This window comes from Anopheles coluzzii, chromosome 2 (assembly GCF_943734685.1).
Source record: "Anopheles coluzzii chromosome 2, AcolN3, whole genome shotgun sequence".
In the NCBI taxonomy this organism is placed as follows: Eukaryota; Metazoa; Arthropoda; class Insecta; order Diptera; family Culicidae; genus Anopheles; species Anopheles coluzzii.
The window spans coordinates 39,828,753-39,855,574 of record NC_064670.1 but is presented as its reverse complement, the minus strand read 5'-3'; the positions used below and the strand labels follow the sequence as shown (position 1 = coordinate 39,855,574).

The 26,822-nt window shown below is 49.7% G+C and overlaps 3 protein-coding genes across 3 annotated transcripts; 2 read left to right on the top strand and 1 right to left on the bottom strand.

The window, feature by feature from the left end:
- The first annotated feature begins 1,950 nt into the window (after window positions 1–1,950).
- LOC120953351 (muscle M-line assembly protein unc-89) lies at window positions 1,951–11,664 on the top strand. The gene is given in 9 exon segments (XM_049607521.1): window positions 1,951–1,989; window positions 2,249–2,311; window positions 3,941–4,419; window positions 4,479–5,269; window positions 5,302–6,138; window positions 6,229–7,414; window positions 7,529–8,360; window positions 8,362–10,939; window positions 11,023–11,664. Coding segments are annotated over 9 exon segments (7,302 nt in total). The 3' UTR covers window positions 11,520–11,664.
- Window positions 11,665–14,189: 2,525 nt separating this feature from the next.
- On the top strand, window positions 14,190–20,311 carry LOC120950895 (probable cytochrome P450 4aa1). Its single transcript, XM_040369309.2, has 8 exons — window positions 14,190–14,428; window positions 18,299–18,470; window positions 18,551–18,748; window positions 18,821–19,000; window positions 19,061–19,127; window positions 19,191–19,317; window positions 19,373–19,519; window positions 19,585–20,311. Exons 1-8 carry the CDS (start codon window positions 14,411–14,413, stop codon window positions 20,170–20,172), a joined length of 1,497 nt encoding a protein of 498 aa, XP_040225243.1. The 5' UTR covers window positions 14,190–14,410; the 3' UTR covers window positions 20,173–20,311.
- Window positions 20,312–20,379: 68 nt separating this feature from the next.
- LOC120950894 (protocadherin Fat 2) lies at window positions 20,380–26,156 on the bottom strand. The gene is made up of 7 exons (XM_040369308.2): window positions 25,892–26,156; window positions 24,982–25,058; window positions 24,537–24,832; window positions 24,346–24,458; window positions 22,714–24,284; window positions 22,528–22,640; window positions 20,380–20,763 (listed from the first exon to the last, which is right to left on the bottom strand). The coding sequence occupies exons 2-7, from the start codon at window positions 25,034–25,036 to the stop codon at window positions 20,710–20,712; spliced, it is 2,202 nt and encodes a 733-aa protein (XP_040225242.2). The 5' UTR covers window positions 25,037–25,058; window positions 25,892–26,156; the 3' UTR covers window positions 20,380–20,709.
- Between the last annotated feature and the right edge of the window lie 666 nt (window positions 26,157–26,822).

Below are 26,822 nucleotides of genomic sequence, written 5' to 3'. Positions count from 1 at the left end.
CCGTTGCGCACACTAAACCACGTGGCGTCAACCGCGTGCATGACATTCTTTAAATGTCCGCAGAAGCGTGGAGGGCATTTTTATTGCCCGTACGATGAAAGGAGCCAAAACATAACAGGCAAAACAAACTATAAGTACTATAAGGAAATACTGCATTTCCACACCACAGGCTGTTTGCAAGTGCGCGTGAGATGACAAGTACAAGGTCGTCCAGTTACTGTGATGCAGGTGATAGTACGTGCCCCGGGGGTGAAACTGGCTCACTCGGCCATGGGGTTGTGCATCCAACAGCTGAACCACACTCTGGTCGACATTCTGTCATCGCTGGTCACACCGGAGGGGGTCAATGCGCCAGTTCACTGCACGCTGCATCGCTATAATGAGTCAGCTAGAAAAGGAATTCGATCGAAACCGATCGACTCGTGCTCGACAGTTACTATCCGCAGCACCAAAGGGCGCACTAGTTAGGGCGCCTGCGAACGTTCAGCCAGGTTCGGAATTTCGTTGTCAAGTTGATGCCATGACATCTGCACGGTTAGTGGCGCGGTTCGTCCTCTAGCCTTCAGCCGGGTTGTTGTGTACGTACAGAACCCTTACGCACTAAGTAAAAGTGAATTTGTTGATCGAGTGCTGTCGATTGGCTGATTTTTTATGTCCCCTTAAGACCAGAGACCTACTTTGAGATTCAATTGCAAGGGGAAGGGAAAATGGAAACCACAAAACATGCTTGACCAGTGCCATTTTATTTACCGAATGCTAGATGGTTCGCGAAAAGCTATAAGTGTCTATTGATGCGTGCCTTAAACAGTCCCGTCCACTATTTGCACTGTTGCTGCTTGTTTTTGAGCTCGTGTGTGTGTGTGTTTGTTTGCTAAATGCTGAGAGGAAAATAGGCTTCGCATGCAGGCACTACACTACAAACACGAGGGCGCACGAGATGAAGGATTGTCACTGCGTGCTGCACACGGTTGCATAAGGGACGGGCCAAACAACGACGCCATCCAATAACTGTTTACCGGTGCAAATGCGTTTGGCTGTCATGCTGCCATGCTAGCTTTTCTTTTTAAAGATCAAGGTGATCGTCGGTCGGTCGGTGTGATCGTGCGCGGATGTGTGTTTATCCGACGCAGGATGCACCTTTTACGATTTGTGTGTACGATTTCGCTAGCGGTCGAGGATCGTTGTGTAATCGGTGCGATGCGTTACTTTCCTGGTTTTACCACCTTAGTAACAGGGATTAAATTAGAAAGTGAATGCCACCTTCCTGTTCTTTCAGTAGCTGAGACTACATTTGTTTACGATTGAAAAGTTCATAAAAATGTATCCGTTTTGTAGTTTGTATGAAATATGGAACATTTTTCACGTCATTTTCCATGAATCGTTTACGCATTTTTCACCGATATCATTCACCAGAAATGGCTTCGGTTCGGTCGGATGGCTGTGTTGGCAGTCTGGTATTACGCTACCATGCGTGTCGAACAAGAAGCGACCATTTAATGCGTGGTTTCCTCGTCCGCACATTTGTAGGTCCTCTACGGTAGGACAGTTTTTGGAGGTGTTCCTCTCTTCTGTGTCATAGTCGGCCAGTGTTATGACTTCGGTGACAGAGCGGTTGAACTTTCTCCGGTGTTGCTGTTGCGTCGTGTTGCGGAAATAAAGGAAAGCCAAAGAGTTTACCCGGCTAGCAGAAAATATTGGGGTAACGTTGCGATTAATGATGAAAAGTAAATACAAGTGACAATTTGCTAATATTAAATATTTCTACTGGATTTTTCTAAATAAAATGAGGGAGATTTGAATCCACTAAATTATTTTCTTTAAATATAGTGCATCTGAATAAGGAATTTGACATCAACTTTGTCTTTCAATCAAACTTAAATGAATAAATTAATTTGCTTCAGAGATTCATTTTGCTATAATATTAATGCCAAATTGAAAGCTCATCAAACCATGCTCAGTAGTATTAGCTTGATACTATCACTTATTTCAGTATGTAGTTAGGACAACAAAAATATTCAAACCAATTACAGCTAGTCCCCGAGATATGTGATACTTCTTATACGCCGATTCGAAGATACGCAGCGAAATTGGACAGTTTTTTGAGCAAATTATATGAATTTTAAACAATTGTTAAATGCCGATTAGTCGAATTCTAAAAATCACTTCTTATCAGTGGTTTCTGCTCGCTCCGCATTAATAGCGTATATCAGGGACAATCTGTTCTGGACTGGAGGATATGCTCATATAGCTAACTTCCTCCGTGGTCGAGCGTCATGCGATATTGTTTGTTGATGATGTAGTAGTTGTAGCAGTAGTTGACTTAAATGGCCACTTTTACTTAACAGCGTTAGTTGAGGGTTGCGGTTATCAATTTTTAGTTTAATTTGGCAAGCATTGTCCTCGAAAAAAAGTGTTTACTTGATCGTATTTAAACTTATGGTGAGTTGCACAGTTGGTTTTTTTTTCAGAAATAAAAACGAATCGCAATAGTAACCTTTACCATCAATGCTAGAGCAGTACCTTACAAGATTATAGATGTGTGCACGGCCAGAGCGTGACCTAATCGTTGTATATACTAGTGTTGGGGATGTAATAAGTAAGAGATTAGGTTAGTGTAAGAATAATTGTAATATAAAGTTTAGTCTAAGCACGTAAGCCGTCTCAGCAACATCATTATTTATTTGCGTCAATGTACAATATGAATAGGCTAAAAATAAAAATAAAAAATCTACTTTGTTTTTGTCATTAAAATATCCAACAACTCCCAAAACTCATAACCGGTACACACCTATACTATATACACCTGCCGAAACTATAATTTGATAGGATGATGAAATATGTAGCTATTTTTTTAGAAGTAAAAAAAGACATAAAAACCAGACTTCTACTTACAACTGTTTTTTTAATTAATTTTTGTACTGAATTTGAGAATGGTCTTATACTTGGAAACGTGTTCGTGGATTGCAATCAACGTTACACAATTTAAGCAGGGCATAAGTGGGCTCAGTATTATTAGTCTTAAATAAAATTCGATGTTTTCAGATGATTTAATATTTACAATCGTTTTTGTTTTTAAATGATTTTGGTTACACACTAAATGAGACACTTAATATGTACTAAGAAATTACAATTACAGCAGGGCATGTATTGGAGTGCATACAAAACATTCATGTTGAACAGACGCACACAAAAATACATTATTTGTACAACTGCATAAGAGCTAAAGAGCTTTTAAATAAACATAGTCCCGCTGAGTTTGGCCTCCATAAGCTTCTGCATTCCTTCGCAGAGAGAGTGCAGCTCAGAAAGATCAACAACGCCTCTCACGGCTCAACCGTGCAAAACCGAAACCAAAATCAAGGAAGTGCCCGGGTGCAAATAAGTTGCATTTTTCACGCGAACCATTTGACTTTGGCAACACGGTTAGTGTGTGTGTTTTGGTGTGTCCCAAAATTAGAACCGATCGCACGATTCGTGTGCGTGTGGGCTTCGATTGCGTTCGCCTGTGAGTAACGCACGGGCAAAGAATTGCCAGAATCGGTTTGATTTGGCGATCTTCGCACCTACCCAAACATTCACCTTTTCCCGCCACCCCCAAAAATGGCCTAGCCGTGGGCGTCTGGCGGAAACAGTTTGGCACCTTGCACCGGTCCGGGCGCTGCTTCGGGTGCGGTAAAATTAGAAAGTGATCACGCCCGCGCATCATTGACAATGAAATTGCGCCCTTCGGATTATTTAAAAGTCTCACCGCTCAGGGCCATCCAACGCTAGTTCACCGACGACTGCCGCAGGTCCTTGAACGTGGTGATCGAACAGATCGAAGCAAAGATTTGCTAGTGCTAGACAACTAGTGAAAAGTTGGAGAAGGCTACAAAGGGTGAAAGTGGTGCCGAGTGTGAGTTCCTAACCAGCGCGTGTGAGTGACGAGTCCCGTTCCCAGGAAGCGTCCAGGATGGTACGCAAGCAAAACAGCGAAGAGGTGATCCCGCAGGTGATCGTGACGGAGCAGGAGCAGCAGCCGGGCGGCGATGGCGGGCGTTCGATGTCGCGCGAAGGCACCTACTCGCGGGAACCGTCCCGGGAGCGCAGTTCCCGCTCGGTCTCGATCTCGCGCCTCCGGGTGGACGATCCGCTGCGCAAGGAGATGATGCTGGTGCGCGAAAAGTCGCCGTTCGAGATTGGGGAGAATCGCAATGTGCAGGTCGCCTCCTGCAAGGCCATCATCGACAAGGCGCTGGTGATGGACGTGTCGGGCGGTGTGACGAACGTGGACGAGTACATCTCGCTCTTCTTCTCGTCCGGCTGCGTCATTGACGAGGCGTCCTGCAAGGACATCTCGACCGCAGTCGAGGTGACCATCATCGAGGAGGAGGAGGAGCGGCCCGAGCTGGTGGTGATGCCGCTGGTGGAAGAGGAACCGCCGGCGGTTGACGAATCTCAGGACAAAAAAAAACTTCGACGGACCAACTTGAAGATAGCCGCGAAAACGAACCCCCAGCGGTGGCTGATGCGGCGGCCGGTGATGGTGACGTAGCGGCGGCCGAAGACACCGAACCGTTGGAGGGTGAACCGATTGAAGGCGACGAGCAGGCGGTGGACGAGGCGGACGGTGCCGGCGAGGGCGAGGAGGTGCCGGCAGCGCGCGAGCTTGAGCCGACGGGCGCAGTCGCTGCCGCCGACGGCGGGCCGAACGACGATGAATCTGATTTAAAAGAGGACGGCGACGAGTCCGAGGAGTCTTATAGCGAATCGGAGGAACTATCGTCAGAACTATCCTACTCCTACAGCGACATGTCCGTGGACGAAGTGGATCCCTCCCAGTGGCGCGTGTTCCACGAGGATGAGGACGAGATCGCGCTGATCAAGTTCGAGCAGGAGGAGAAGACGCCCGAGCCGACGGAGAAGGAGAAGGACGCCGAGTTCCAGCGACTCCGGAAGGCGTCGCGACCACCGCTATACCTCACCAAGCTGACGGACCGGAGCGCCCCGGCCGGGTCCACCATCAAGCTACAGTGCACGGTCGAGGGCCAGGAGGTGACGGTGCGATGGCTCAAGAACGATCAACAGATTGAGCGGACGCCCAACCTGCAGACGTCCGCCGCCGACGGCCTGTACACGCTCACCATCAAGCACCTGAAGCACTCGGACGCGGGCGAGTACAAGATACTGGCGAAGAACCGGGGCGGCGAGATACCGTCGGTGGCGCACGTCAAAGTGTACGACGCGATCAAGCCCAAGTGTCAGTTGCCGTTCTTTGTGAAAATCAGAGGTTAGTGTGATGACGTGCTGCTGCTGCCGCGAGAACGTTGTCATTGTGTAATTTGTGTCTGCTTCTTTCCCCAGACTACTTCCACCATGCATTGAACGACCTCGTGATCGAGGCTAGGATCATGTTCCAGAAGGAATATGAACCGACCATCACCTGGCTGAAGGACGGGGAACCGATCGTGCTGGATCAGCGGATCGGGGCCACCTTCGAGGGGGAGGAAATCTTCCAGCTCAACATTTACGACCCGACGCCGGAGGACAGTGGCCGGTACACGTGCATCGCCGAGAATGAGGCGGGCCGGTGCCAGATGTCCCACACGGTCGACTTCGTGGAAAAGGTGCCGTACATGCGGCTGCCCGGCATCACCAACGCCGACCGGAAGCTGCTGACGGAGGAGGAGATCGAGGAGCGCAAGCGCGAGGAGCTGCGCATCAAGACGGAGGCGAAGGAGCGGCTGGCGGGCGGTGGCCGCACGGCCCGGGGCGGCGACGACGTGCACGAACCGTACGAGTCGGAATCGTACGTGATTCGCGACTCGAAGAACAAGCTCGCGTGGGCCGGGCAGCTGCACAACGTCACCACCACGAAGGGTGCGATCGTGAAGATGACCTGCTCGGCGAATGGGCCGCTGCCAATGTTCAAGTGGCAGCGGAATGGGCGCGCGATCGACTTTGGCGATCACGTGAAGCTGATGAACAGTGGCGCGATCGGGCAGATCGTGATCAACGGCGTGACGCGCAAGGATGCGGGCGAGTACACCTGCACGGCGAAGAACAGCCACAACGAGATCAAGACGACGTGCGTGCTGAAGGTGATCACGCTGCCGTCGGCCGAGACGACGCCGGCCACGTTTACGCGCGCGGTCAAAGGTAGATTGTTGGGGGGGAAGACGTCGTGGGCCTAGCAGGAGTGCTGTCTAACGCGCACGCCCTCTTTCTCTTTTGTTTGCCTCTTTGCAGAGTTCTACGACATCCGGGCGGACGATCTCGTGCTCGAGGTGAACGTGCACGGCCTGCCGAAGCCGACGATCAGCTGGCAAAAGGACGGCGAGGACATCGTGCTCGGCGACAAGCTGCTGATCAACCGCGAACCGAACGGCGTGTACCAGCTGTGCATCCACAAGCCGGCCCCGGCCGACTGTGGCGTGTACGAGTGCCGGGCGGTCAACTCGGCCGGCACCGCCAAGGTGTCGCACGAGGTGAGCTTCACGTCGAAGGATAAGCTGATCCACGTGCAGCACATCGAGCACGCGGACTACTTTAAAAGGCGGCTCGAGGAGAAGGAAGCGGCCAGTCTACTGTTGACGGCGGAACCGACTCCACCAACCGACCAGCAGCAGCAGCAGCAGCAGCCGGCTAGCCAAGCCCAGTCACAGGCACAGCAGCAAGCGGAACCGGCGGCCACAGGCGAGCCAGTGCCACCGGTCGAACCAGCAGAAGGAGAAGCCGGCGAAGTAGATACAGAAGCGCCGGCACCGGAAGCTACTGCACAAGAGCAGACGGCAGCAGCAGCAGCTCCAAAGCCAAAGTTCAAGGCAATGCCGGGCCGCCGCCGCTTCGAGGATGGGCCGGTGGAACCGTTCGTCATACGCGACTCCAAGAACCGGCTGATGTGGGAGACGAAGCTGAAGAACCAAACCGTGCCGGCTGGCAAATCGATCAAGCTGACGTGCAGTGTGACTGGGCCGCAGCCGACCTGGCGCTGGATGAAGAACGGCAAGCCGCTGGTCTGGAGCAAGAGCGTGGTGAACGCGACCAAGGTCGAGTTCGGGTGCGTGCGCATCACGCCGACGACGGTGGCCGACTCCGGCGAGTACACGGCGTACGCGAAGAACAGCTTCGGCGAGATCGAGTGCTCCTGCACGGTGACCGTGTTCGCGACGGAAAAGGACATCGAAACGGTGCCGACGTTCACGCGGGTCATCGGTAAGGTCGTTGTGGATTGGATGGGGTTAGGAATTGAGGTACTGATGCCAACCCTTTTTCGTCGTTGCAGACTACTACGACTCTCTAGTGGACGATCTGATCCTGGAGGTGCACGTGCGCGGTGTTCCCGATCCGAAGCTGACCTGGGAGCGGGACGGCATGGAGTTTACCAAAGAGACGGATCGCGTGATCATCTCCCGCGAAGGCAACGGCGTGTACCGCTTGAGGTAAGTTGAGTGATCTGACTGACTGACGGATCCTGTTTTTATAGAGATATTGAGATCCCGCTCATTTAGATCTGATTTAACGCAATTTCCAATCCCCTACTTCGTAGCATCCACAATCCGGAAAAGCTCGACGGTGGCAAGTGGGTCGTGACGGCCAAGAACCACGCCGGCGAGGAGAAGCTGAAACACTCGGTCACGTTCAAGGGGCGCGAATTCTACCAGAGCCAGCTGACGCACGGTATCTACCATGCGGACAAGCAGATCACGCGCTCGGAAGAGGACGGCTTTGTGTACGGTACGCGGTCGCGCTCCGTGTCCCGTGCACCCTCCGTCGCTCACCAGGCCGGCCCCGAGCCGGACATTTCGGCCGTCGTCGAGGCGCTGGCAGCGGTGGAGGCGACCACCGAGGATGCGCCCGCTGCCGGAGCGGCCGCCGAAGGTGCCGAGCCGGCTGCGGATGCAGCGGACGCACCGGAAGAACCGAAGAAGAAGAAGGAACCGAAACAGTGGCGCAAGAACTTGCAGGGCCTGCTGAAGGGCCGCATCCCCGGCCCGATCGCGGAGGAGCCCACCAAGCACAAGGTGGTGGAGGTACTGCAGAAGCTGTACTTTGAGGCGAATCTGAAGAACCAAACGGTGGCGGAGGGATCGCAACTGAAGCTGGTGTGCTCGTGCGTCGGTCCGAAGCCGACGATCAAGTGGTTCAAGAACAACATTCCCCTCGTCTGGAGCAAGAACGTGAAGAACGACACGAAGATGGGCGTCGGCGCAGTGCACATCCTGTCGGCCGAGCTGAACGACTCCGGCACGTACAAGTGTACGGCGAGCAATGCGGTCGGCGAGGTGGAGACGACCTGCAAGGTGATCGTGTACCCGGTGCCGGAGAAACAGCACGTTGCGCCGAGCTTTGTGCGCAATGTTAAGGGTAAGTGCTCGCGTTGTTTGTTTGCAGAGGAGAGCACGATCCTCATTGGAGTTTGTTTGTCTTTTTTCTCCCCTAGAGCACTACGACATCCAGACGAACGATTTGGTGCTGGAGGTGAACGTGCGCGGCAACCCGATGCCCACGATCAAGTGGCTGCGGGACGGCATCGATCTGGTCGATCCGACGGGTGAGAAGTTCTTCCCGATGCGCGAACCGGGCGGTGTGTTCAAGCTGACCATCCACGACCCGCAGGCGAAGGACGAGGGCCAGTACGCTTGCGAGGCCACGAACGTGGTCGGCAAGGACGTGCTGCGCCATGCCGTCCGGCGCATCATGGAGCGCAAGATCGCCGAAAGCCACGTGTTCGGCATTCGGTACCACGACCCGAACCTGATGAAGCACGGCGTGTACGAGGAGCCGCCGAAGCCGGAACCGGCACCGAGACCGCACCGGGAGTTTATCTTCCTGGAGGACGGCTCGTACTACATCCGTGGCCAAACGCCGGAGCATCTGTGGGAGTGGGAAACGGATACGAGCGCGCCGAGCGAGTACGAAGATTACGTGTCGCCGGAACCGGAGCCCGAGCCCGAGGTGCCCGAACCGGAACCCGAGCCGGAACCGGCACCGGTCGAGAAGGTACCGTCCCGGTCGCCGTCGCCCGACTTTTTGATCAAGACGCCGCCACCGCCACCACCGAAGCAGCCGGAACCGGTCGAGGCGGACGATGAGGATGAGGATGAGGAGGACGAGGATGAGGAGGAGGCACCGCCGCCACCGCCGAAGCGTGGCCCGAAGATTAAGAAGCTGCGCAAGAAGCGCGTCCCGCAGCCGCAGGTCGTGCCGGAAGAAGAGGCGGCGATCGCTGCACCGGCCGCACCGGTACCGGAACCGCCGAAGGAGGTTGCTGCTCCACCGGTGGAAGTGGCAGCTCCCGCCGAGGGAGAACCGGCTGAAGATAAGGACAAGCTGCGCAAGGAACGGTATCTGCGCCTCTTCCCCGAGCTGAACCCGGACGAAGCGAAGCGCGTTGATGCGCGGGCGGTGTTGCGCTTCGGCAGCACGCTGCACGACATCAACATCGTGGAGGGTAAGCCGGTGCGTCTGTTCTGTACCGTGCTCGGCTCGAAGGCCGACTTCAAGTGGTACAAGAACGGCGAACCGATGGAGTTCACCAAGCAGATCAAGAACCTGTCCGACGCGCAGGAGGGCACGGGCGTGATTGCGTTCAACAAGGCGTCCCGGGATGACACCGCCGACTACGAGGTGGTCGTGAAGGACAAGTCGGGCGCCGTCATCCGCGGTACCTGCCGGCTGAACGTGCTGCCGGCGCCGGTGCGCATCCCGGTGGCGGAGGGCGAAGCGCCGCGGTTCGTGCGCTGCATGACGCAGCACTACGATCTGCGCGTGGACGATCTGGTGCTGGAGACGCAGATCAAGGGCACGGGCCCGATCAAGGTGGAGTGGTTCCTGGACGGCATCATCATCGAGAACAACGAGAAGTTCATCCAGATCCGCGAACCGCACGGCATCCACAAGCTGTGCCTGCACAATCCGCAGATCCGCGACAATGGCCGGTACCTGGTGAAGGCGAGCAACGACTTCGGCACGGAGGAGCTCAAGTACACGCTGCGGTTCGAGGGCAAGGCGGCCGCGATGCCGATGTACCACATGCACCACGCGGACAAGCGCCGCACGTTCGAGGAGGAGAAGGTGGTGGAACCGAGACAGCACCGGGAGGTCGTCTTCCTGGAGGATGGCTCGTACTATCTGAAGGGCCAGACGCCCGAGCGGTTCTGGGAGTGGGAGACGGACACGGAGGCGGAAAGCGAGTACGAAGAGTACGTGCCCGGTGACACCTCGAGCGAGGAGGAGGAGGCCGAAGCCGAGGAACAGCCGGAAGCCGAGGAACAGCCGGCGGAGAAGCCGGCAACGCCGGCCAAAACACCGCAACCTGCCCCGCCAGCAGCACCCGAGCAGGAAGAGGAAGCGGAAGAAGCGGAGGAGGAAGAGGAAGAGGTGGAATCGCCCCCGAAGCCGGTCAAGCGCGGTCCGAAGATCAAGAAGCTGCGCCGCAAGCTGCCCAAGCAGCCGGCCCCCGAGCAGGTGGTGGAGGAACGGCCGAAGGAGGTGCCGCGCCAGCGGGAACCGCAGCCGGGCGCCCAGCCGAAGGTCAAGCTGAGCCAGCTGATCTCGAGCGGCAAGAGCCTGGCACCGCCCGAGGTGCCGCGCGTCAAGCGCTGGAAGAAACCGATCGAGGTCGAGTTCATCTCGCATCTGCGCAGCGGCACGATCAAGAAGGGCAAAAACCTGACGCTCAACTGCTGCTGCTCGGATGCGGCCAAGATTGAGGTTACCTGGCTGAAGGACGACGAGCCGCTGGTGATGGGACCGCGCTGCCGCAGTGACGTCACGCGCCAGGGCTACTGCACGCTCGATCTGGTCGACCTGCGGCTGGAAGACACGGGCGTGTACAAGTGCGTCGCCAAGACGGCGAACGGTACGGCGACCGACTCGTGCCGCATCACCGTGTTCGAGCTGGAGAAGAAGGACGAGGTTGAGCTGGTGCCGCCAACGTTCATCACACCGTTGAGAGGTAAGTGCACTTGATCGGATAGCTTTTTGCAGCTCCTAATATTGCCCCTCTTTGTTGCTCTTCTCCCTCTTCCCCCCGAACAGAACTGTACCATCCGACGACGAACGATCTGCACCTGGAGATCCGGGTGCGCGGCAACCCGGTGCCGACGTTCCGCTGGATGTACGACGGCATCCCGATCCTGCAGAGCAACGCCAAGTACGAGATCTTCAACCAGCACTACTACGAGAACCGCACCAAGATCACGACGGTGCAGCTGATCATCAACGATCCGCAGCTGCGCGACAGCGGCAAGTACACGCTGATCGCCAGGAACGACGTCAAGTCGGTCGAGATGTCGCGGCAGGTGTCGATCCCGCTCCGCTTCGACCAGCGGGTCCAAACGCACAAGCACAAGCGCATGGACGACGTGGTGGTGGAGAACGAGGCGCCGCGCGTCCTGCCGAAACCGCCCACGCCCGAACCGGAACCGGTACCGGAGGAGCCCGTGCCGGAACCGACCGAAGGGGACGAGCAGCCGGAGGAGGAGGAGGCGGAGGAGGAAAAGGAAGACGAGGAGGATGAGGAGGAGGAGGAGTAGTAGGGGGACGGTTGCAAGGGGCAGCTTTCTACTATAGACGTAAGGTAGTAGACCGTTTAAGACTGTTTTTATTTATTTGTGTAGCCCAGTTTTTCTACTTTTAAATGATGGCGCTCGTCGTCCATAACTGTGTGTGCGTGTTTTGATGTGCTTTAGATAATAAAATAAATATTCACTCGCGAGAATGTGATAAAGAAAGGTCTTGTGTCTTGGTGGCTTTTCTTTCTGACCTTAAGCAGCAGTTTGCCCAGTTTTGAGCGAACTTCATACCCGAAAAGATTATAATCGATCCTTGCTCGGCATTGTACAATCAGTAATCAAATTCCATACATTAATTCCCAAAAAATTGATTGTTCAAGGTGATGAGGTAATGCAAACAGCAAATGAGCTAATCATGCAGTAGGTAAATTGCTCGGCAGATAGATTATCTGCTAAAATTACATAAGATACCGATCGATTGGCGATCGTACCGTTTGCGTCCTTGTGAATCGATGGCCCGATCGTAACCTTGATTAGATTTTCCGGCATTGCACTGCATCGAGCAATTCCATTTCAATGTTACACAAATTGTGCAAAAGCATCAGACGTTTGGAAGTCGAGATGAGAAGAATGAATGAGAAGGGATGAGTTTGTTTAGTGCTTTTAAGTGAATGCACGAACTGTGTTCACCTAACTATTTTTCTGTAATTCTTCCGTTCGTCTACATGAAATTTGCCCGTTAAACTGATGAAAGATTGATGAATTAGGCAGGCTTTTTTGTGGACAATTCCCCATAGAGATTAGCACGAGAAAGAGAGATCGAATGCAGTTGACTAGGTACAAAGGATGTGATGCCGCTCTGGTTCAGAACTTTTAGAACAACTAACTGGTTGGTCTAAATACTTTGAAAAAGAACGATATTTGGAAGTCTAATCGAAAGAAAGGTTTGCATCCAACACACGTCACATCATCTGAAATTGATCCATAGAGGACTTGTTATATTGTTGATTGTTGATTGATTATGATACGGACGGAGCGTGATCACATACCCAGTTTGCCCTATTTTCCCACAGCAAAAAAACAACAACAAAGCTGCTACGTTTCTTAGCAACCACGTTGCTATGTTTGGGATGGAAATTAATACCGATCTGTACATGATCGCACACAACACATCCGATCGGCGCTCTGTCACACGCTGTTTTGGGAATGAGTTCATTCGCTAATAAACTCACAACGCAACACAAGGGAAAAGTCCCGTTTTGCTCTGTTTATGTTTGTTTTTGGAGGTTTGCGGGTGGTGATTATGTTGGACATGGGTGAGCAAAAAGCGTATCTCACTGTGCAACAATTCTCAGCTTTGTAGCTCCCAATTGAAAGAGCAAACTTGAGGGGAGACTGTTTTTTTCGGAAACGATCGTCCAATTGTTTGCCCATGCCGAACAACTTCAAAAAAGGACACGGCAGGTCATCAGCCCTGTGCTTCATCAGGTTCTTGGCCACCGTTCTTGTGCCTCTGCTATCACATCCCCTTCCCCGGAGGCAAACTCAACAACTGTTGGTAGCGCTAAGTGTAGCAAACAACAACATACGAAAATTCGATTACATCCCGTCGCTTGGCGTGCGTACGCGTGTACCCCCGTGGAAGCAATTGTCTGTATGTTTAGAGCAGGGGCATCCAAACTTTTCAGCTCGCGGGCCGCATTACTTCAACAATAACTAAGTTGAGGGCCATTTGACGCTACCTTTAAATGATGAGTGAACGTTTAAATCTCGTTTTTACAACAAAATACTAACGATACTTGTACAGTTTCGTGTTACTAAAGCTTGATTTTTGTGTACAAAAAGTAAAAAATACATTTTTATTTGAATAAGTCATAATAACGTAATATTTATATTAACTCTGGCAAAGCTATTGTGGGCCGCATTATAAGCTCTTGAGGGCCGCATGCGGCCCGCGGGCCGTAGTTTGGAGACCCTTGGTTTAGAGCAACACGTGGACGAAGTGTGGAGTGGATTGCCGTTGAGGGTACAAAGTGACCATTGTGGAGGGTTTGCGCGTTTTTAGACGCTACGTGCTCAGTTGCCGCGACACAAATCTCAGAATGAACCAACGCCACCGGTGGCCCGTTCCGCGCATTGAAGGAGTAAATAAGTAAATAAACAAAATTATTGCTCAATGGGAGGGGGGTGTTTTTTACATGGATTCTATTTTTTTCTCTGCTCATTTCGGCTTTTGTTGTAGTTTGTATGTGTTTCTTTTTTTCGTTTGTTTCGTTCACATCCTTTTCCGCATGCTTCCCCCACTTGAAGGCGTTCGGGCAGCTTCTTCACTACAAACGCGCGGTTTCGCTAATTGTGTGAAGATTCTGTTGGAGGATCTTGGTGTACCGAAGGAGAGTGAATGTGTGTGTATGTTTGATTTTTTACAACCAAACTCCTATATCGATGACTGCCGCTCGCGCTCTATCGATGTCAATACCAACGCAAAACGCTGATGCTCCATCGTCCACTCGATCACCGTTCTATGGAGAACGACGTCCGAAGCCTTCACCGGGGCAGATGTCTTGATGCTGCGATATATCCCCACCACACCACTTGTTGGCACATCGGCACAATTGTACAACATCGTACAAACCGGGATGGTACGTACCAAGGCACTGCAAACTTTATATAAGTACGTGAAGCAACCGCTTCTAGGTGATAATTGCGGCACGTAACCGGCACTGTGCGCAGGCATCCGTAAAAATTCTCGCCACACTTGTGCAAAACCTTCCGGTGCAGTCCGGGAGCAGTCGGAACTCGCCAACCCGGTAGTAGTTAGCGGATCCCCGTACCAGTCGGATCGGATTAGGACGTGATTGTTGGGCTGCTTCGGTGGAACGCGTCGGTCGCGCAGTACGCTAGATACCAGTATGACATTCTTTCAAGCGGTAAGTGGACATTTAGGCTGCGAGATCACGCACGATCAGCGCCAGCCTTTGCATTTGCGGGGTGACAAAGTTCGGTGTGCGAAAAATTGCTGCCATCCTGCCGTGTACCACCCAGTGAGGCGGGTGATTTGATTTAGAATGCTATCAGCGTACCGGTAGGCATGTAGGGTGGCTAAGTAGTTTGTGATTTGTGTTGCGCCACGGTTTAAGCGGTGTGTGACTTTACGGTATTAGTGAGATGATTGAAGCGGCTGGAAAGTGATAGCGAAATGATATTGCAAAGCAAAGACGTTCGTTCTTGAAAATAATGAATAGATAGTGTTTGTACGTCCTAAGTTTGATACGAAGAAATAACAAAAGTGTGAATGTGTTTTAGATGTGAAATACATAATTATAGAAATTACACTTCAGTTCCATAGAATATCTAAACGATACTGTATTTAGAATGCACAAAAGAGTCAGAGATACCTTAGGCTTAGGCGAGCCTTGGCCGTCTTCGGATATTCGGCCCCAAATAGAAGAAGATTTCAAAGATTCTGGTGAATTCTTATCATAAGTTTGGTTCACTTCTTCTAATATATCAATATTTGTTAGGAAAAAATCGACTCACGACTTGTTCTCAATTTATAAGACGCAAATGCCTTATGAGACACTACGGAGGACAGCTTGTTCTTTTGTTCTAACGATTTATTACGATACATCTCATGTAACATGTACCTGACATGTACCACATGTACCAAAACGGTAGGAATCCTCGTTTCCCATATTGTCGGATGTTGATCGTTTTCCATCCAAAATGTCCCTTTTATTTAGAATTGACTCTCCTGATGTAGAAATAAATAAGATATAGATAATCGAATTCATCTAAAAGGAATAAGCAAAATAACCCGCTATTGCACCAAAGAAAAAAAAATAAGCAGTATAATATAGTTCATCATTTTAAAAAAGCATATTCTAGACAACTTTTTTATGACTTGTATAGTTTTTTACGCTTTCGTAAGGATCTTCATAAGGTGTTTTTGCAAGTTTTATGAATTTGTCGCACGATGTATTGATGCTGTTTTCCAAATAAGCTTGATTATGTCTCAAGATTTATAGTATTTTTCCCAACATATTTTGAATGGTTTGATACTAAATTGTCGATTTGAAGATGAAAATGAAAAAAATACAAAAATATATGGAAAACAGAAAAATCCCTGAAAAAATCAGTGCCAGTTTCAAGCCAGTTCAGTACCATAAGCAAACGTTTATAACCTACAGCATACATTATTATTATTAATACTTCATTAATATTGTTATTCAGCCACTTTCCCAAACTCAATCGAAGAGGAACAATAGTTGCAGTTGCCTAGATACAACAACGCTCATACAAGGTTGCATTAATTTATTGTATGAGTATCCAGCTCAGTTATGCGTACAATATGGTAAAATGTTCAATGTTCATCCAAGGAAACCACCATTTAATGTCATTTTGACAATCGCTGCGATCGTTCCCGAATTCAATCGGGTTTGAGAAAGTGGTTGATTAGTTTTTTGCGGCAATATCGATCAACAATTTTCGGAAATAGATTTTATGGTTCGGAAATGAAGTTAACATTTAAAATGCTATACAAATCTAAAAGATAGTTAAGGGATAAACTGAAATGAGTATCTATCTTCTATAATGTGGAACTTGATTGAATACACTAAGTAGTTAATAAATAAGTGCATGCCCGTTTCATCGCACTCTTTCTTTCACCTGCCCTAGAGGTAAACGTGATAAACGATCCGTAGCGTTAATCCACTTGGTAGAAAGCCAATATTTCGTACAACTTCTGAAGCATACCGTACTGCATTTACATATTTTGTTTAAGTACAAAACCCTCCATATTTCCGTTAAATTATCCAAGTCTGGTACATATTTACACAGCGGACTGGAAGGCAGTCAATGCGTATTACACGATTGCTTAAAATAATGTAATCGAACCAATCGATTCGACCCATTTCCACGCGCACACTGCCGATTGAAACGTCTATTTACGACACATTACCCCCTTCGTTGCGATTTCGTTCTCGAGCGAAACATAAACAAAAAACCTTCATCCTCAACATCCGACAACAGCCACAACAACAAAAAAGCCACATAAACGCCATGATTTCGCTACTTTCCTACTTACGTTCCAAAACATACACACACACACAACGCGCCACTTTTCGTTTCGATCAATAAATAGCAATTATCCTCCACCGGTTTACCCATCGTGTGTACCACAAATACTGGATTATCATTGCTCGTCTTATTTTTTTTTGCTCCTATCGTACCGTCAATTGTGTCAATCAGTTAGCACCCCTTGTGGAATCGATGGTTTCGTTGTGGTTTTGGTGGTGTTTTTTGCACCACTTCTTTCCATTCTTAAAGTCTTTTGCGTTTGCTGGTGGACTTGAGGGTGAAGCGCGCACACTTGCATACGATAGCAAATATTGAACACTCATCGTGCGCAAAGAGGGAGGGATGCTGTACGTACCAGGGGGGGTGGCAGTTGGTCGTACCTCGCGTTACATCCGGCCATCGTGCATTACCGTTTGTAGGTTAGAGCTGGGTTGACGTGCTTTGGCTCAATTGCCATCGACAGGGAAGCCACTTGACGGGAGCAGTAACAGGCTTTTTCGATACGAATGACGCCAGAGTTTGGTCGTGGATGAGTCCGAGCGTACTTTGAGGGTTTCCATTTGTTGTACATAAACCTTTTTTTTTGCGCGCGCCCGACTGTTAATAGGTGCTGTAACGGTGGCAGCCAAACAACATAAAATGTGATTTTATTAAACAAGAAAGCATGAGATATAGAAAAAATACATGTGCTGGATTTCAAACAAAAAACAAACATGGTTGGAAAACTTTAACCTTGATCATAACCAAACCCTCCCCAAAAACGAGCTGTACTCACATACTCGAACATCGGTGCCAAGCAGTGGTACGCAACAGTTCATCGACCAAAGCCGACGTACTTCACCTCTCCGCCTGCTTTCAAGGTAACGAAATTCGGCAATTCTCTCTCTCTAATGATCCCCGACCAAACGAAAACCTCATTGAATTACACTTCACCTGATCGACCGGTCCTGAAAGATGCTGCCACCCAGCATGGTTTCCTTTCAATGGTGGACGCGCACTTGCGAGAATTATTAAAACAGCGCAATCGCGTCTCTGGTACGCTCAATCAGGGCAGGCGTGGAGAAAAGCTGGCGGCGGACTTATAACACACCAAAACGACATGATCGATGATCTTTCGCGTTATGAGCAGGGGTTGTGCAATGTCCATGCTTCTCTTCATGAGGGTAAATTGCGCACACACACATCGTTTGGCCGTTCAAGTACTGCCCTCAAGAGATCAATTGTTTGCCATCATTTTTTAAATCGAATGGCCGCCCAATGGTGACTGTGGGGGTAATGCAATGTGTTAAAAAATGCCATCGTGTCGACAGATGCAATTGGTAAACACGATCGAGTGTGATCATTAGGGTGGGACGATCCCGTCTCAAATATCCGTTTGTGATGCGTCCATTTGGAAGTGCAATTTGGCATGATCAAGCAGGCAGCGAAAACTTCTAAAATTATACCCCGCAACGACCATCTTTTGACAGTGTTTTCGTGTGTAGCGGCCGCAATCAGTTTGTAAACAAACAAAACAAAAACTCACACAAACAGTGGCTATTTGCGTTTCCCATCCCGTGTGGACTCCCGTCCCTCACCAATCAGACATGTAAATTACTTGTTTCTATAGACGATCAATTAAATGTAATCATCAGTTCCGGGAATGGGGACTGTGATCATCCAAGCGAATGCTTCAAGTTTGCTCAGTTGAATGACTCTTTCTTTTCCCGTTTATCTTCCAGCTTGAAAAATCCTCCGCGGTGGAGTTGTACACCTACCTGACGCTGATCCTAGTATGTGTCCTGCTGTACATCTTCTCGGACTATCTGAAGATATGTGCGCTCGCGTTTCGTTTACCCGGTCCGAAGTCCTATCCCATCATTGGCAACTGCTTGGACATTGCCCGAAAGGATCGTAAGGCTTTAGAGGGTTAAGCGATCAGCTTTCGAGGTGTAGAACTATACTCATCCTGCGCCTTTCTTTTTGATTTCCAGTTATTACACGTGAGATGGCTCAGGCGTATAAAAACTATGGCCCGTTGGCGCGCGTTTGGATATTTGTCTTCCCAATGTTTGTCGTGTTCGATCCGAACGATCTGAAGGTGATCCTGTCCTCGAAGAAGCACACCAACAAATCCATGTTCTACAAGCTGCTGCACAACTTCCTGGGCCGTGGACTGATCACCAGCAGTGGTAGGTGTACTGTGTTGCTATATCGTTTTTGCTGCTAGATCACTATGGATCACGATGCATTTCGTGTTTCAGGACACAAATGGAGCTCGCATCGGAAACTGATACAGCCATCGTTTAACATTGCAATACTGGAGAAGTTTATCGACACGTTCACGGACAGTGCATCGTTTCTGATCGACAAGCTGCCGAAGGAGGAAACGGTACTAAACGTTACCGAGTACGTGAACAATTGTGTGCTGGACATTCTGAATGGTAATAGATTGTGTATTTCTCGTCAATATGGCTTCTAATACCTAACTTTGCCTTTTCTAGAGGCTGTTCTGGGAGTGCCGGTGAAATCGGTCGATAAGAAAGAGATGGAACAGTCTCCCTTTAGACAGTGAGTATAAGCAAGCTTTTGAAAGCCACAAATATGTCTCACCCTCGAATACACATCCCACAGAGGCAAAGTGGTTGCACCGTACCGTATCACCCATCCGTGGCTGTTGTTTAACTCGATCTACAAACTTACCGATGCGGCAACTGCGGAACTCAACCAGAAGAAACAGCTCGATGACTTCTCCAGGAAGGTAAGGATGGTGTGACCTTCCGTAAGCTTCATTCGTTAACTTTGGTTCTTTGTAGATGATTCGTCGTCGACGTGAAATTCTGAAGACACTTTCTCCGTCCGATCGACGCTGTCTGCTGGACTTTATGATCGAGATCTCGAACGAAAACCCCGACTTTACGGAGGACGATATCATCGATGAGGCCTGCACGTTCATGTTGGCAGTGAGTGTTTACGCTTTTGAAATATAACTTCCATTCCTGTGAGACTAACTGCTGTCTTCTTTCAGGGTCAAGATTCAGTAGGTGCTGCCGTTGCCTTCACACTGTTCCTTCTGGCCCGCCACCAGGACCAGCAGGCCAAGTGTTATGAGGAAATCGAACGGCACATCGGTACGGACTGCTCCAAACCACCGTCGGCCGAGGGAATCCGCGAGCTGCGCCATCTGGAAGCGTGCATCAAGGAAAGCCTTCGACTGTACCCCAGCGTCCCGCTGATGGCAAGAAAGATCGGGGAAGATGTACGAGTGGGCAAGTACAACCTGCCGACCGGGACGGAGATTATGATCCTGCCGTACGCAACGCACCGTCTCGAGCACATCTATCCCGACCCGGAGCGGTTCGATCCGGAGCGCTTCGGTGATGGGGCACCGCATCAGAACCCGTACGCCTTCCTACCGTTCAGTGCGGGACCGCGCAACTGCATCGGCTACAAGTTTGCGTACATCGAGATGAAGACGGTCATTGCGCGAGTGTTGCAGAACTTCCACCTGTCGCCGGCACCGGGCAAGGAGGAGGTGCAGCCCATCTTCCGCATGACGTTGCGAGCGCGCGGTGGTCTTTGGGTAAAGATGACGCCGCGGAAAGTCGTTTCGTAGTCCGTAGCGTGGGATGGGGTTGACCAGTGTGGGTGTGAGCAGCGCGGGACCAGTGGGAAATGTGCGAATGGAAGGAACTAAAATAAGCGATAACTTGATAAGCCGGTCGGGGAAGCAATAAATTATGTTTTCAATTTTATGAACACGTATGTACGGTCTTCTTTCCTTGGTTAGGTGTAGAAAAGTTATAAGAAAATAAACGAACGCTATTTGTACAAAGTACCCCTAGCTACGTACGGTTTGCTTTATTGCCCTAGAGTGGAGCAGAACTGGGTGCACGATCACTGCGCGATCGCTATAAGAGTAAAATAAATAAAGACGAAAAGTGCCGCGCAAAAACGCGGACAAACAACCAGATGTTGGCAAGGCAAATCTTCAAGACTTCGTTCAAAAACGGGTGCGTTCGTGTTCGTGTACAAGGTTGCATGCTACAAATAGGTAGCGTGATTTCAAAAGCACAGCTTTCAGTCTAATGTTTCAGTTGTTAGAATCGTTGAGTTTGGTGCTGGCGAAACTTTGGTCTCTTTGTTTTGGGGCTTAGAAGTACACGATCAGCTTGTCATCGATCGACATATCCTCCGTGCCGTTGTTCTGAAAATGAGCGTGAAACAAACCATGAGATACATCGAGATAATAAGTTAACTTAAAATAAATAAAGTACGTTTAGTTGTATGAGGTGAAAATGAGGTGAGATGATAACACCTCATGAAGATGAAGTGAAAATATGAGGTGTCCGACTTTAGGTGACCGCCACTGTATGTGTTTAAGGTCCATGCAATTCTCTATAAGCAATACATTTAGATTTGGTATCTTAAGGTATGCAAACTGCAGTACAAAGTTGCGTTTTTTACTTTTGGTTTAATTACTCAGATCAATTGATCAATAGGCTTCAAAAGATTATTAGACCACACAGTGGCGGATCAAGGGTATCGGGGGCCCTAGGCGGAAAGACGAGTTGAGGCCCTCTGTAAATGGTAAATGTTGTTGGGGGGGGGGGGGTTGGTAGCGGCACTAAATTTGCTGTTGGGAGATTACAGTAAACTTGAAATGCCGTCGGGGCCCGACGCAACTGCCCCAGCGCAACTGCCACGGCAAGTCAAGGAGTCGGCACGGCTGCCCACAACACAAACAATAATGATTCATATGTGAGACATCGAGCATAAGACTTCGTGAATATAATCAATGGATAAGACAACAAAACAGAATGTTAGAAGACCGCGTCAGAGCTATCGGTTATAACAAATTTATAACGATAGGCTTTACGCTATTAAGGAAGTGAAATTTTGTTCAAAGTTTAAGGCAAACAGTCAAGGAATTCTTAAAATCTAATTTTTGATTTAGAATTGGCTTGGCTTAGGTTATGTAATACGCAGCTGACCACACAAACTAGTCGATAGACCTTTAATAACTGATATCAAATGAAGTATGAAACATTTTGGTCAATTTTGGCATGCTACGCGGTCATTTAGCTATGAAATGAAGACTGTCCGACTTTCAGTGGACCCTACAAATTTCATACATTTTATAACATTTATGAATGATGTACAGAGATTTTAAAAGATATCGGTCTAATTTTTGCATGTGCATAGCTAAAGAGTGTCTTCAAAGACGTGTAAAGAAAGTTTTCCTATAAGTAGTCTAGAGTACTGTTCATGGTGCCGTAAAGTCAGATAAAAGGTGAAAATATGAGGTGTCCGCAGTGGCGGATTTAAGGTGTTGGGGGCCCTAAGCGTTAAAAGCAGTGGAGGCCCCACGGTTGGTGTCGAGCGGGGGGGGGGGGGCATATTGCTGCATTAAGTTTTGAATCAAACACACTTTAATGGTTTGCTGGCGGGGGGGGGGGGGGGTCCTCAGAATCCCTGTACTGGGTCCCTATAGTTTATGAGTCCTTTCATCCATGGGGCCCCTATCTAGCACAGAAGATCTCGCTGAGACTACTGTACACACTCTTCTATATGCTGGAATTACCATACACGGGGCCCCTACATTGACGGGGCCCCCCGCGGCCGCTCAGTCCGCGCACCGTTAAATCCGCCACTGGGTGTCCGACTTTAGGTGGCCACCACTGTATGGAAAAACAGGCCCGATATTTTGGAGTCTACTAATATCTGACTTTTAACCTTTTTTCAACTCTACGTTTATCGTCTGCTACTATGATTGCCGATTAATAAGCGCTAACATGATATTGCATACATTCAGGCTTATGTCAATGCTGAACAGGTGAATTTCTCCGCAAATGCCAAATATGAAATTCATTTCAACAAACTTTTAGAGTATATGGAGCTCATTTTCTAGTTATGTCGCTTTAGATCTCTTGAGTCAAATCAAATGATAATAATAGCCATTTTTACATACCTTCTCGTCGTACTTTTCCTGCCATTGCAGCAGTAGGTGGTTTAGATTCTGCCCGGCCAGTTCCTCCCGGTCGAGCGCTCGGGTGTTGTGTATTTGCGATCGTCTTGGGTTTTCTGTAACGAATCGTTCCTACTGCACTAAACTTCCCGATAAAACCACCTGCTCCTCCTCCTCCTCCTTCCTTACCTGCTCCCTCGTGCTCCAAAAAGTCCTGATTATCGCTTCCCAGCGTGGAGGAAGCGGCACAGTCCGCCGCGAGACGCCCGCCCGCATGCATGCCCGGCCGTTCCAGCATCCGCTGGTCGGGCCGTTGCAGCAGAAAGCGGCTAGAATCAACGCCATGCTTGAGCGGTGGTATCGCACCGTGGCCGCCCGCACCATGGCCCCCGATCTGGTCGGCCGACGAGACCTTTCGCTTGCGGCGCCGATAAACGCACCGCACCAAGCTACCGAGCAGCAGCACGCCCAGCACGCACGCCACGACAATGTTCACCACGAGCAGGTTGGAGGTGAGGGAAGCCGTCTCGGGCTTCAGCTTCACCACCACCGGTACGGTGGCCGACTTCTGGGGCGTGCCCGAGTCAGTGACGGTGGCGAGCAGCCGCATCGCTAGCGGCAGATCGGTACGGTTCGACACCAGCCACAGGTTGCCGTACGGGTCGACCCGGAACAGGTTGCTGTAGTTGCCCTTCAGCACGAACGACAGCTCGTCCGTCCGGTCGCCGTCGGCCGCCTCGATGCGACCGACCAGCATCGGCAGCTGCTGGGCGTGCAGCGGATTGTCGATCGCGAACGAGTAGAACGGCTTGCGGAACCGTGGCTCCCACATGTTGGCGGGCAGCACGTCCACCACGACCGTGGTGCTGGTGTTGCGTTCGCCCCCCGGCAAGCTCGATTCGATCGCAAACGTGTACTGCGAGGTGCGGCGATAGTTGAGCGACCTGGCAAGCATTAGCTCACCACCCGGACCGACACGAAACTGTTCCTGGGCGAGCGGCGATCCCACGATACGGTAGCGGACCGGTTCGTCGGCCCGGCCACCGCCACCCGGGACCAGCTGGGACACCTTCGTGCCGGGCGCAGCATCTTCCCGCACCGTTACGTAGAACGTGCCGCGAACGAATTCCGCCCCACCGACCGGTGGCTGCACGCTCATGGCGCTTGGTGACGTTTCACTGCCCTTCGGTGGCGCCAGTATGACGGTGGTCAGTGCGTAACGGTCCGGGTTGTCCACCTGCGTCGCCTTGACGACGATCGTGCGCGAGTGGTGAGCCTGGGAGGGCGGCAGGGCACGCCTCTGCCGTATCGTGCCTGTGGTTGGGTGTATCTCAAAGTTCAGCTCATCTTCCGAACCGTTCGAGGACACGATCGAGTAGCGTATGTCGGCCCGGATGCCCCGATCCTGATCCTCGGCACGGATCGTTTCCGGTGTGATGCTGACGTCCCCGGGCCCGGCGAGCAGCTGGCCGTAATAAACGTCGCGATCAAACTTGGGATTCTGGTCGTCCGAATCGAGCACACGGATCGTGACGTAGGTGTCGGAGTACTTGGGCGGTTTGCCCTGATCTTGGGCGCGTATTTTGACCGTAAAGTTTTGCACCGTTTCGTAGTCGATGTACTTCTTCAGCACCAGCGTACCTTCTAGCGGCGTTACGAAGGCGACAAAGTCGGAGTACGGCCCAGGGAGTGTCTGGTACTCTACGGTCGAGTACGGTCCCGGCTGGTCCAGATCGTGCGCTCTAATGCCTTGGAGAATTCTGCAAACGGAAATCTTTGTGAAAGCGCTCACAGACAGCACAAGACAGCAGCAAGGCGTACCTCGTTCCAATCACGGTCACTTCCGAAAGATTCAGCTTGTACGGGGCCCCGATCCACATCGGTGCATTATCGTTCACGTCCGTCACCCGTATGTTGACTGGTATGATAATACCCTGTTGTGGACGGACAAAAAGAAAAGGATACTTTCACAAAAAAGGACCCAACCCCGCACACCACACCCATTCGCTTACCGCTTCGTCGGAAAACTTGCGCTCACAAATCACGTTCACAAAGACGGCCGACGGTCCGATCAGACCCTCCTTGTCGAGCGGTTTCGCCACGATCAGATCCTTCGTACCGGGCGCAATGTACACGGGCGAGTCCTTTTCACGCAGCGTCAGCACAATGTCCTTGCCCGGGTCGCCCAGCACGCGCAGACTGCCGACCACCGCCCCAACCGTGATGTCCTCGTTCGCGAAGAAGTTTACGGCCGATCCGCCACCGTCCAGATAGCACCGATTGTCCAGCAGCTGAGCGTGGATCGTTCCTTGTTTTTCGGCGTGAATAAATTGTGTGTTATTAGGTTGGATGAGTGCGTTTTTTATAATGATGAGGGGAATGGTGTGCCATTAAATGATTTCTTTCCAGTACGTGCTTTTGTCTTTATTTAAGCAAAACTGCTCTTGAGGTACTTACCAACCGTTAACATTAAACTACAAAACAATACTGATAGTGTACACTTTAGCACCATGTTTCTTCGATTGTGGAACTATCTGAAATCAATGGAAAGTGGTTGTTTGCATTGTATGTTTTGAGCATATTTACTATAAAAATGGTTGCAATAGACAAAATGTGTGATATTCCGTTCAACAAGTGTAGATATATACACGCGAAAACAATATATAATACAAATTTTGATGTGGTGCTGTATATTTTGTGGTGTATTTAAAACAATATTGAAGTGTATTTCTATATTAGAGATTGCAAATAAAATGATAAATTCGCTATTTAACACTCTTAGTCTAACACCGTATACTGCAGCGAGGTTCGTCGCTTGTTTCGCATTTAAGTCACCCTGTTCATTCAACCATGAGTATCTTAGGCTAAAGGGCAGGGAATGGCGTTTTAGTAAGGGAAATTGGTGCCTCCAGTAACTACACAACACTGCCGTATGGATTCTATTCAACACAGTTAGGTTCATCTGCTATTTCCTTCCTCACTTTAGGCAAAACTTTAATCTTTTGAACGTCCTTCACCATTGCTGTTGTTCGAGAAGGGAGCGCGGAAATGCGTGTTTCTCATAACCTTCCCCACGCACTTTGCTCACTTTTCACGACATCAAAAAAAGCCCTCCAAACCTTATGCACCATCACTAAACCCAACCAAAACTGAATCACACAACATTACAAAACACACCAATGGACGGACTTTTTTTTGTCTGCATAATACACAAAAATAAGGGTAGGCCTCTAATAACGCTCCCGCTACGCGCTGGATTGGTGTCTTTCCGCTTCGTTTATTTACAGTTTTACGTCTTGTGCAAACACGGCAACAGCAGCGACATGCGCCATCACCATCACCGCAAACCGAACCCATCTTGGCTTACCTTTTTTTATTAGAAAATTGGAAACACTGCGTCTCGCTGCGTTGGCCATTCAATTCTACAGCGGTTCTTGATGCAAATCCAGCCCGTCTGGCGCACAGAACAGGCGCATAGCTGCACTAATTGAAATGTTTTGTTGATCGAAAGTGAGAGAAAAAAATATTTATGCTGCGTGCGGTTCGGGAAGTAGCAGAGTGTGTGTGTGGGCTGGTTTGTGCTGCACTGAAGACGTTTTGTTTTAGAAAGTGTTTTTTCGTTAAGTGTGTCTTCCATTTAGCGCAAAACTTTTGCTTTGTGTTTTTTGTATATAATCTTTGCGCTTTTTAGCTTTGTTCGCTTATTGGTTTAGATTTTTAAAGTGTTTTGAGCATGTTTTATTTATTTTTAATGAATCTGTATTTTTCTACGACTCAAACCAGGACAGTATAAATAAAAACATATTAATTAAAAATAAAAATAACACCTTAACCATCGTGTAAGGTGTAATCAGGGCATTGTGCAAGGGCTCTTTGCGCTTAACGAAACTTAACGTCAAAACAACCCCTATTTCTTAACGAAAGGTACAGCAACATATCGACTTTACGTCAAACGCTGCGTCAATCTGCTCAAGGTGTATAGATGCTCCCCAAGGTGTAACTTTTTCTTTTGTCGTTTGTGTAAATTTAAAAACATTGCAATTTATGTAGCCACATAATTGTTGCAATGTCCTTTACAACAATTATCACAATTATATTATACAATTTATTTATGGAAATTTAATTTATTTGATTTAATTAATATACTAGATAATAATTGAAAACTGGAGCAAACAAACATTATTTTGCATTGCTTACTCGTGATTGGATTAGCAAAAACAAAACACACAAACGACCGTACTCATCCCTCAGCATCCCCCCACTCCCGCAATCCCCATTCACCCCGGGAAACGCCCACT